This window comes from Carcharodon carcharias, chromosome 22 (assembly GCF_017639515.1).
Source record: "Carcharodon carcharias isolate sCarCar2 chromosome 22, sCarCar2.pri, whole genome shotgun sequence".
Classification (NCBI taxonomy): Eukaryota; Metazoa; Chordata; class Chondrichthyes; order Lamniformes; family Lamnidae; genus Carcharodon; species Carcharodon carcharias.
The window spans coordinates 40,364,257-40,376,427 of NC_054488.1; the positions used below are offsets into that span (position 1 = coordinate 40,364,257).

Consider the following 12,171-nt stretch of genomic DNA (forward strand, 5'->3'; position numbering starts at 1 on the left):
GTTTAAGTTGGCATACCCAGACTCCTGGGTGTGCATGCCAGCTAGCATATCATTCATGCCACCTAGAATGATATTGCACTGGCACTCAGTGCTGACTCACTTACTCTCAGAATGGCACAACAGTGACAAAGAGGTTCAATTCTCTCACCAAGGCAGGGCAGGTAACATACTGAATACGTCCTTGGGCACCAACACACTTTGCATTCTTCAAAGCAGTTCCCTTATTAATAGTAATTACCTACATGCACAGCTTTGAAGTACCTTCCTCCACTTCAGCAAGCTGATTCCTCCACATGTCTTTATTCGGCTTCCCATGCACATACTTCTCAACTGCTATTCCTTGCTATTCATAACTTCTTGCAGGAGAAGCTGAGTTCTTGCAGAGAACTGACATGGACAAGATGGGCTGAATGGCCTCCTGTGTTGTAACCATTCTATGATTCTGAGAAGACATCCGGAGAAGCAAGCCACCAAAGAGGGCATGCCCACCTTTAAATCCCTCAAGCCCAATGAGGAGAAGCCAGTGAACTCTGATCTTGCCATGAGAGATGTCAAAGTTGGGGGCATATTTCCAGCACCAGGTTAGTGTCTGAGCACCCACATTATCACCCTAGCATTCCTGTAAAGCAGCACGTGAACACAACTTTCCATCCTCCTCTGTGTCTTAACTCCAAGGAGATAATGTTCACTTATTCTCAGTTTCTTACCATCCTCCTTTGCAGATTGATCACAGCAAGAAGGGGGCAGAGGATCATAAACGGGAGGTCGGTGAGATAAAGAGCAAATGAAAATAAAATCTCTTCCTTGTTGATTATGCAATAATGAGGATGATAAGAACCAAGTGACACCAGAGACCCTGGAGCATAATTCTATGTTCCTGCACTTTAATCCTTTTCTATGGTTCTAATGTCACAACTTGGTAATTCCCTACTCACTTCAGACAACAGCTCAGATACTTTCACCTAGGAGACAGATATGAGCTGCTTTAAAATTCCCTGCCTGGTAAGACAAGGGGTTTATCCTGCACTCCCAATTAGTTTTCCCCTCCTGCGTCTCATTTTCTCTTTTTGTCTGAATTCAGATGTGGAAAGGCTGCTTGTGCTAGACAATATCATTGAGGCACACACATCTTTTTAACCAGGGGCCTGATAAAGACCCACACCATCTGCAACCTACCAGAAAAAGGTGACAGCACTGGGTGGTTCTGCCCTTTAATTTTTAACAGGCCAGCAGGAGTACTACTGCTGTTGCACTGTGCGATTCACAGAGCACAAGGGAGCCAAAGAAATGGAAAATGGCTGAGGATGTGTTACCTTTTTAGTGAATTTGACACCCAGACCTTATGGAAAAAAAGAATGTTCGAGGAACATCATGGCTATTTGTAAGCTCCGAGATCAGTTAATGAGAGTAAGCAGTAACTGATAGATGTGGTTCTCATCTGCAGCAACATCTTGAAAACTTTGTCTTCATTTCAGGAATCAACTAAGTGTTTGGCAGCTTCGCTGGAATGTGCTGCAGACCCTCAGCTAAGAATCAGCCAGAGGCTTGTTGGTACTTTCACCTGCACAGACAATAACTGTGGTAGTAATGAAGAATGGTAGTAATGAAGACCCACATAATGGTTTCCAGACCAATGTGATATTGATGCATCCTGCTATGGCTCAGCACTTTCAGGATCTGCCAGTAGCTCAGATAACCCATTGATCATTGGAGCCATGCTATCACATCCCAGTGGAACGGCAAAGGTTAGGGTCCACCTGCATGATATTGTTGTCTCTTAAGAAAGCAGCAGATTTCAGGCCTCCAGCCTTCCCCTCAGACGACCATGACAGTGAAACTTGGAAAGCTCCAACAGCTTCTTTGGAGCAAGTTCCAAAGGTGCAGCCAACAGTTGCTCCCTGCCAGGAGCAATTTGCAACAAGAGGAGGGGCCTACCCAGTTCCTTTTGTAGAGAGTGAACAGGTAATCACCTCCTTCACTCAAATGATTATTGGCATGCTGTTGTAGGGGAAATGAGGCTGATGTGTTGGCATCAGTACAAAAGCAAAACATGTCAACACATCTGATGAAAGGTTGTCCATCTTGAAATGTTAGCTCTGTTTCTGTCTCCACAGATGCTGCCTGACCTGCTGAGTACAGAATTTTCTGTTTTCTGTCTTCATTTCAGATTTCCTACGTCCACAGTATTGTGCATTTTCATTTATTTAATACCCATCCTGTAAAAGAAACGTCTTTTATGTGTTTAATATGGCAAAAAGATGGTAAAGGAGGAATATTTGAGGGGAGGAATATGAGCTCTCTATGGTGTAATGAAGTGGTGGGGTTTTAGGAGACTTTTGAAGCTGGGGAGGGTGATAATAACGTGATGTGGCTTCTAATGTCTCTTTACAAAAGCAAAATACTGTAGACACTAGAAATACTCAGCAAGTCAGGCAACACCTGTGGCGAGAGAACCAGAGTTCATGTTTCTCAATGATTCCTTCTTTGGCTGTACCAATTTTTATCTGCATATATTCTTGTGAAGCTCTTTGGGATGCTTTCACATGTTAAAGGCGCTATAGAAATGCAGCTTTCCATTCTTGTGTTCTAATTGCATTCTCTCTAAATTATGTTCAACCAGTTGTACCTTACTAATGTAAAGATGGACTCAATCTAAGCTATACTCAAATTGAAATTAATCTATTTTCACTGCTGTCTCAGAATGAAGTTTAAGCCTGCAATTTTTTGGCATCTGTTTGAATAACATTGTGAAATTATGTGGAAAGTGTTATTTGAGACAAATCTGTGGTGAATTTGTTTTCAATTGCCTCTGACTTAGTATTGCCATAAAATTCATTTTTACCAAGTCTGATTAAGAACACAAATCTACACTAGCATCTGGAAATGCAATTCAGCCTAAGGCCTGTTCCGACCTCCAATTGGCAACATAACTGGGTTGTTAGATTGAATGGGTGCATGGGTCCAGGTAAGACATGCGGGGAGCTGGTTCTTTTATAAAAATGAATACGGACCCATTGTTCCCACCATACCATGTAATAGAGTTCCGAAAGTAGGATTCTTTAACAATAAAACTACCCTGCTCTGATGAAAGGTCATCATCGACTCTGTTTCTCACCTGAGATGCTGCCTGACGTGCTGAGCATTTCCAGCATCTGTAGTATTTTGCTTTCGTGTTTGTGCCAGTTGCATGTGTGTTCCTGTGAAGTACCTTGGGACATTTTACTATGCTAAATACACTATATAAATGCAATGTGTTGGTTGTACTTATCCTTGACAATGTCCTCCCGAAACTCTTGAATTTTTCAATAACTTTAAGACACTAGGCCAACTTCTTCATAATTTCAGGTCAAATTTAGAAAAAAAATCAATGGATAAAGTGCCATAGGTAGTTCTTATTTATGGAGCTACAAGTGGAAAGCAACTGAATTTTGTCTGGGTAAGATGGTACTTAGTGAATTGAAGTCATTGATGCCGTTCAGTTGATATCCGTGGTTAGAAAGAAAGCTGATTCTTCCTAAGATGTATTGTAAGATTAACCTAAATTGAAGTGTCATTCTCAATGCACCTATGGTAATAAAGTTAAAAATCAAATCGCCTCTGTAAGGTAGGAATTTTTTTAAAATACCGTTTTTGGTAATTTCAGATGGGTGACCTAATGCCCAGTGAGGGGTGCATTTTTTCTGTAGATGAAGTGTGGTTATAAGTAAACGAAATTAACTGACAATGTGTTGATCTATTTGTAGAATTAACATTATGATAGCTTCCTTTCTATGCTATAGCTGTATTAGGTCAGAATGAAATCTTCTTGGGGAGTGCCGGGTTGAGGGGGGGGATGTTCATTTTGCATTATCATATTATGATCTTGCCATTTATCCTGTAAGTAACAAGGGAAGAAATGGACCCTTGAATAATCACATGAATACTACAATTGCACAGATGTTAGCAGGCTTATGTACATTGTCATTCTCTTGAAGTGTAGTCTGAACTAACTATTATAGTACCATGTTATTATTTCCGTTGGTTTGCTGATCTGCAGGTTTGATTTATCTAACTTATTTGAGTTAATAGAACATGAGCTGGAATTTGAAGTGAATTTGAGACCATTATTAAAATTAGAAGTGCAGCTTGTGTAGGAGTTGAGTCTTACTTTTCAAAATGTACAAAGGGAAGCCTATTTTCCTAAATACTGGACCCTTCACAGCTGGTTGGTTTTCCTTTCTTATCCTGTAAAACCCTCCAGTTGGATTAGTGATTATGTTTTTAAAAAGAGAACCTTTTGGTGTACTGTCTGTTAAATTTATCAGTTACCTAATGTGAATTGTACTGAATTGTGAGCTCTGGTTTTCACAGGCTGCAGGTGTACCATGAATTGAGGGAGGAATTGGCAAAGGTGAAGACTCTGGGGGCCATTGTAGAGGTCAATAAGGAACTTAAACGGAAGTGTCAGGTACGCCGGAACATGACAAACCAAAGTGGGACTGTGAACTTCTAAATTTTACCAATTTAAAAAAATATATATTTTAAGATGTTTGTTGTAGTAAAGCATTGAAGGGGAAATATATATATATATATATATATATATATTCTGCCAAAAGATTGTTTGGTAATTTAAAGTGACAGTGTTCCTGAGTGGGTTTTTGTTTTTTGCTTAGTATGTGGAGGCACTTTCCTATTTGTAAGTGGAAGTGAACTTCACTCAAATAGAGGAGAATTTTACATTTAGTAAGTAATCTAGCACTAAGAGGATAGTTTTGATTTGCTTACTAAGCAAGGAGTTGCAACATTTGTGCTCACTTTCTGTATTATGCTACACCAAGATGTATGCCAGGCAAACATAATTTATAACTGTTTTCTGATTTCTATAGGTTGAAATATCTAATTGGAAGGAAGAAGAGGCTAGAGAAAACCAATTGCCCCTCCCTCACTGGATTTGTCAGCCATATGTCCGACCAGGGTAAGGGAGAGATGTTTTACCATGTATTAGAGTATTGCATAAATACAACATTGCTGCATGTGAGAACCACCCATCAACATAGGCAGGATGAGAGCATTACATTGGCAGGCATTTTTATAGACTGAGTTAAGGAGATGTTCATCTTGACTATTGGAAAATGATACACTCGTGACATGCTCTCACTCAAAAAGAAGCTAGTATTTAAAGCTGCAATGGTGTAGGTCTATTTGGATTGAGTTAGGCTGGGGTGGCACTGAGAGCAGGGAGAGTGAGAATAGTTCGAACATTTGGTGATGATGTAAAATGGGCAATATCACATTGACTGTTTGTAATACATCATGCCCAATATTACTTTCCATTGAGATCTACAAAATAGACAATCGGGTGATTGATATAAGGACATTTTATGCTACCAACAAGAGTTAAAATTATCTTCAGTGTGTCTCCTGACACCTCTTAATTGACAGATAATTAATAGAATTAATAAATATAAATTAATTAATTGTAAGAGATGCCTGACAATGAGATATCTGTATGGCCTCAGCAACAGTTGACTGGAGTGAGGTATGGGAATTTCTTAACACTGACACCGTGAAGGAGTTGATAGGGAAGGTACAAAATATTGGAAAAGTACTTAAACAAATCTTTAATTGCTGAGTTCAGTGAGAGACTTGAAACATAGAACATCATTTGGCTTGAACTCGCCTTCATGTATAGATTCAATTTTTTTTCAATTTTACAGTGATTAAAAGTCTTTCAGAGCAGAATCAGCATTAAAACCATGGTAATAATTAAGTGTTCCAATCCAAATGATTTGCAGTGAAGGAAAATTGCCCTTTTCTTTGCTCAACGTATTAAAATGCTGATAGGAACACCAGTAAAGTAGATGACGCCTGCATTCTTTGATTTATGTTGCACAGTTGAAGGTAGTAGTGCAGTTTAATGTGGTAAACGACTGAAGTGAGCCATTTAATTATCAAAACAAAAGATGACCAAAAAAAATAATAGTGAGAAAATAAACTTTTGAGGGTGAACTAGCAAGTAATATAAGAACAGACAGTAAGAGCTTCATTAAATATATAAAAAGGAAGAGAGAGGCCAAAGTGAACATAGGACCCTTAGAGAATGACGCTGGGGAAATAATAACGGGGAACCAGGAAATGGCAGAAGAGTTGGATAAATACTTTACATCAGTTTTTACGGTGGAAGACACTAATAGCATTCCAAAAATACTAAATGATCAAGGGGCAAAAGGGGAGGAGGAAATAAATTCAATAACCATCACTAGAGGAAAAGCACTAGGGAAACTAATGAGGCTAAAGGCTGATAAGTCCCCTGGACCTGATGGGTTGCATCCTAGGATATTAAAGGTGAGGTGAGAGTGACTGCCCTTGACATCAAGACAGCATTTAACAGAGTGTGACATCAAGGAGTCTTAGCAAAGCTGGAATCAATGGGAATTAGGGGGAAAACTCTCCACTGGTTGGAGTCATACCTAGCACAAAGGAACATGGCTGTGGTTGTTGGAGGTCAATCATTTTAGCTCTAGCACATCACTGCAGGAGCTCCTCAAGGTAGTGTCCTCGGCCCAGCCATCTTCAGTTGCTTCATCAATGACCTTCCGTCCATCTTAAGGTTAGAAGTGGGGATGTTCGCTGATGATTGGCCAATGTTCAGCACCATTTGCAAATCCTCAAATACTGAAGCAGTATATGTGCAAATGCTGCAAGACCTGGACAATATCCAGGCTTGGGCTGACAAGTGGCAAATAACATTTGCACCACACAAGTGTCAGGCAATGACCATCTCCAACAAGAGAGAATCCAACCATCGCCCCCTGATGTTCAATGACATTACCATCACTGAATCCCCCACTATCAACATCCTGGGAGTTACCATTAACCAGAAACTGAACTGGACTAGCCATGTAAATACTGTGGCTACAAGGGCAGGTCAGGTCTGAGGCTAGGAATTGTGTGACTAGTAACCCACCTCCTGACTCCCCAAAGCCTGTTCACCATCTACAAGGCACAAGTCAGGAATGTGATGGAGTACTCCCCACTTGCCTGGATGAGTGCAGCTCCCATAACACTTAAGAAGCTTGACACCATTCAGGACAAAGTAGCCCGTGTGATTGGCACCACATCCACAAACATTCACTCCCTCCATCACCGATGCACAGTAGCAGCAGTGTGTACCATCTCCAAGATGTACTGCAAGAATTCACCAAGGCTCCTTTGACAGCACATTCCAAACCCATGACCACTACCACCTAGAAGGACAGGGCAGCAGATAGATGGGAACACCACCACCTAGAAGTTCCCATTCAAGTCACTCACCATCCTGACTAGGAAATATATCACCGTTCCTTCACTGCCACTGGGTCAAAATTCTGGAACTCCCTTCCTAACAGCACTGTGGGTGTACCTACACCACATGGACTGCAGCAGTTCACCACCACCTTCTCAAGGGCAACTAGGGATGGGCAATAAATGATGGCCCTGCCAGCGACACCCACATCCCATGAATGAATTTAAAAAAAAGCTACACAAATAGTGGATACACTGGTAGTAATCTTCCAAGAACCCTTAGATTCTGTAAAAGCCCCAGAAGATTGGAAAACTGCCGATGTAATGCCCTTATTCAAAAAAGGGAGGGAAACAAAAAACATAATTAAAGAGCCAGTTAGCTTAACATCGTCATTGGGAAAATGTTAGAGCTTATTATAAAGGATGTAATAGCAGAGCATTTAGAAATGCACAATATAATCGAGTCAGAATGGTTTCATGAAGGGAAAATCATGCCTGACAATTTTATTAGAATTCTTTGAAGAGGTAACAAACAGGATAGATAAAGAGGAACCAGTAGACGTAATATATTTGGATTTCCAAAAGGCATTCAGTAAGGTACTGCACATAAGACGACTTAATAAGATAAAAGCCCATGGTGTTGGGTATAGTATATTAGCATGGCTAGGGGATTGGCTAACTAATAGAAGACAGAGAGTTGGGATAAGGGGGGCATTTTCAGGATGGCTACCTGTAACTAGTGGAATGGCACTGTGACCAGTGCTGGGGCCACAGTTAATTACAATATATACTAATGACTTAGATGAGGGAAGTGAATGTACTATTGCCAAGTTTGCGGATGACACAAAAATAGGTGGAAAAGCAAGTGGTGAGGATGACACACAGAATCTGTGGAGGGATATAGACAGGTTAAGTGAGTGGGCAAAAACTTGGCAGATGGAATATAATGTGGGAAAATGTGAGGTTATGCACTTTGGCAGGAGGAATAGAGGAGCTGAATATTATTTAAATGGAGAAAGACTGCAGGAAGCCACAGCACAGAGGGATTTGGGAATCCTTGTGCATGAATCCCAAAAAGCTAACATACAAGCTCAGCAGGTAATAGGAATGGCAAATGGAATGTTGGCCTTTATTTCAAAGGGAATGGAGTATAAAAATATGGAAGCTTTGATAAAATTATACAAGGCACTAGTTGGACCACACCTAGAATACAGTGAACAGTTTTGGTCCCCTTAACTAAGGAAAGATATACTGGCATTGGAGGCAGTCCAGAGAAGATTCACTAGGTTGATCCCGGGTATGGAGGGATTTTCTTACGAGGAGAGGTTGAGTAAGTTGGGCCTGTACTCATATGAGTTTAGAATAATGAGAGGCGACCTTATTGAAACATATAAGATTCTTAGGGGGCTTGACAGGGTAGATGCTGAGAGGTTGTTTCCCCTTGTGGAAGAGTCCAGGACCAGAGGGCATAATCTCAAAGTAAGGGGTCGCCCATTTAAGACAGGGATGAGGAGGAATTTTTTCTGAGGGTAGTGAATCTGTGGAGTTCGTTACCACACATGGCTGTAGAGGTTGCATTGTTAAGTATATTCAAGACTGAGATAGACATATTTTTAATCAGTAAGGGAATAAAGGGTTATGGGGAAAGGGCAGGAAAGTGGAGTTGAGGATTATCAGGTCGACCATGATCTCATTGAATGGTGGAGCACACTCGATGGGCCAAATGGCCTACTTCTGCTCCTGTGTCTAATGGTCTTACAGCAGGAAGCTGTATGCACACACAACACCTATGTCGAATTTTCTCACCTTCAGCATCAGTCCTACCTGAACACAGTTACTATTTGAAATGTTTCTGGTCATGAATCTTACCTGTAGTATGCAGAGCCTGGATCCACTTTCATCAGTGGTAGGGGGTGCCATTTTATGGGTGAGGCTCAGTTGTCTTCTGGTAGACACACAATTGCTGATGTCTGCCATGTATCACTGTAGGTCATGCCATATAAGTTGACCCAACATCTAAGACAACCCAATTTTCTCGTTCAGGCCTGTACTCAACTGTGTAAGTCGACCCCTTTTTTTGCTAAGAAATACTAAGCTTTCATTAGGAGTCGGCCTCAATTTATCACTTCAGAAATGCATGTTCTATCTATCACCTTAGAAGTTGCATGGGTATTTAAGACACCCCACACAGCGCTGTCCGCTCTTGGCAACTGACAAACAGAAATTGATCCTCTGGCAAAAGGGATGTAGTACGAAGCTGATTTCAAGCCATAAGTTATAACTTCGGCAAACTTGTCCAATAACAATGCTTCAGCAAGGGGATTTAGTATTAGTGAAAGATTAGTGTGAGAATGGAAGAAGGGGATCCTGAAGAAGATACCCAAGGCTAAATGCGCCATGAGAACAGGGACTAGCCACTGGCCTGATCTTGAGAAGCATGTATCGGAATGTTACCTTGAAAATTAGCAGAATGATTACGTCTTTACCAGAAGCGCAATATGTATATACGCACTTAATTGGGCCAAATCAAATCCTGAATCCAGCAAAGGTTTCGGACCAACAGCTGGACCAATACTATCTAGTGTTGCGGCAGAAGACCAAGATCGCTCAGAGACTACCAAGAGACCTCGATGCCAAAATTAACGGTTTAAAATGGTTCATCATCAGACAGCAAAAGCATAAGTACGCATTATGTCACATCAGCAACATGGTTAAAACACTCCTGAATTTCAATATGCCCAGCAAACGAAAGCTTTCAAAACCATTCTAGTAAAGACCTCAGGACATGAGAAGACAAGACTCATGACAGTATTAACCTGCATGGCTGACAGAACAAAATTAAAGCCTATGGTAATTTTCAAACATAAAAACTGTGCTGAAGATCAAGTTCCCTGTCAGAGCTTTTGTGCGTGTCCGTGACAACGATTGGATGAATGAGAATGGAGTGTAGTTGTGGATCAATAATGTGTGGAATAGGCGTCCTGGTGGCCTATGCAAAAAATGCAACTTTTTAGTGTGGGACATGTTCAGATCCCATATAACCGATAAGACCAAGAGGCCCGGACGAAGAAATAACACCCAAATTGCGGATATGCCAAGGGGACTAATGTCCGTAGTTCAACCTCTGGATGTGTACCTCAAGGATCATGTTTGCATCGAATTGAATAGATGGATGATTGATGGAGAAAAAACCTTCACAAAGAGTATAGGTATGCGTGCTTGATGTTTTGTTTGGTTTCATTATCAAATCGTGGAATGCCGTTAGTGCATTAAAGTGTCATCAGATCGTCCAAAAATGTGGAATATCCAATTCAGTTGATGGAGAGGAAGGTGATCTGTTGTGGAGGGATGATTCCGAAAGGGAAAGCATCAAATCTGATCCAGAGTGAGATCCTTACGATGATGTCATAACCAAATGACTCAGAATGAATTTGATGAACTCTTTGCATTGGATGCTGAAGACAATGAATTTGACAGTTTTTAAAATGTTTTAATTGTGGCCAAAGGTATCCTTATAGAATTAATTCAATCAAATCTCATTGATGTTATTTGAATTATCAGTGTTATTTTTACCCACATTTCAAAATGGCAGCCACCTAAACCACATTGGCAGTTCACCTTTTAACCTCGATGTATATGTCAACCCCCATTTTTGGAAGGAGTTTTTGAGACTTCAAAGGTTGACTTATAGGCTGTGACCTACGGTATTCACAAAATAATGAGATTTATTCTCAGGCTGTTGGGAAGAAGGGATGAAGGTAATTTTCACTTTTGGTGATAGTCTAAATAGGACACTGTTGGATTGGCTGCATGTTATACACTTCTGATTTTCACTTCCATTGATGGGGCTTTGTAATGCCCTCCTCTCTTTTCAACATGAGTCCAGCATTTAGTTGCTTGCGATCTTGGCCTTGACTCAGTGGAAGCCTTGGTGCTGTCTTCCAACTGCTTCTGCATCTTTTAGATTCCTTGCTGCCTGTTCTGGTATGGCAGCTGCTTCCCCTCCATAGCACTGTTAGAATTCTCCCTTTTAGTATTGATGGCCCTTTTTATGCAGCGGGAAACCTTGGGAACCCACCATGTATCACAAGTGACTCCTGACCCAGGGAAATTGGTTGGGGTTGGCACAGGTTTAGAGGGGCGTATGGCGGTCAGCAACATTGGAAATCCATCCCAAAGAGAAGAATCCAAAAACATGCCATATTGTTGCTTATTCTAATTCTTTTCCAAAGCTTCAAAACTGTGGTATTATTTACCTACAACAGTGTTCAAGCTTTTAGTATGCAAAGTTGGTGTAATCTAATATCTACTTTCAGATTTATTTCATTTCTTTTACTCTTTTCAATTTAGATGGTGTCCTCATTTTCACCTTGGTTTATCAATTTTAGAAATGATTTCTTAGTTTCAAATTTTTTAAATATTTGTGTAGCATTACAACTTTAATTGTAAATTACATTGTCCAGTCAGTTTCCTACAGTATTCTTCTACTTAGAAATATTGTCTTTCAATTGTCATCAACTGGGGAAGGGAAACACATGAGTAGTTTTGACTGTCAACTCTACAGGGAGAAAAATGCCAAGTTCCATCTTCAGTTCCCATGAGAGGATGTCAGGTGAATTTCCATAAGTAGTTGATGTGACTGTGCCGAAATCAGGTACAGATATCCGTGGCAGTTTTATTATTAAATGCCTAATCTTCTTTTCCAATGAAGAACCCAATGACAGTTTAATACTTTATCTAGGACTGCTGTTCGGATCACTAAAGAACGTAATTCTTCTAGAACTAAGCGGTCTCCCATTTACGACAGAGATGAGGACATTTTTTTTTTCCTCTCAGAAAGTCATTAGTTTGTAGAATCTCTTCCCCAGAGAGCAGAGCTGAGTTAGATAGATTCTTGATTGACAAGGG

General features: G+C 40.5%; 1 protein-coding gene across 3 annotated transcripts in view; it reads left to right on the forward strand.

The window, feature by feature from the left end:
* Positions 1 to 12,171, forward strand: part of dus1l (dihydrouridine synthase 1-like (S. cerevisiae)) — a 61,378-nt gene that overhangs the window by 21,805 nt on the left and 27,402 nt on the right. For all 3 annotated transcript variants that reach the window (XM_041217299.1, XM_041217301.1, XM_041217300.1), the window contains exons 9-10: positions 4,351 to 4,447; positions 4,866 to 4,954. In XM_041217299.1, coding sequence (XP_041073233.1) covers positions 4,351 to 4,447; positions 4,866 to 4,954 — 186 coding nt within the window. The remainder of the gene's footprint in view (positions 1 to 4,350; positions 4,448 to 4,865; positions 4,955 to 12,171) is intronic.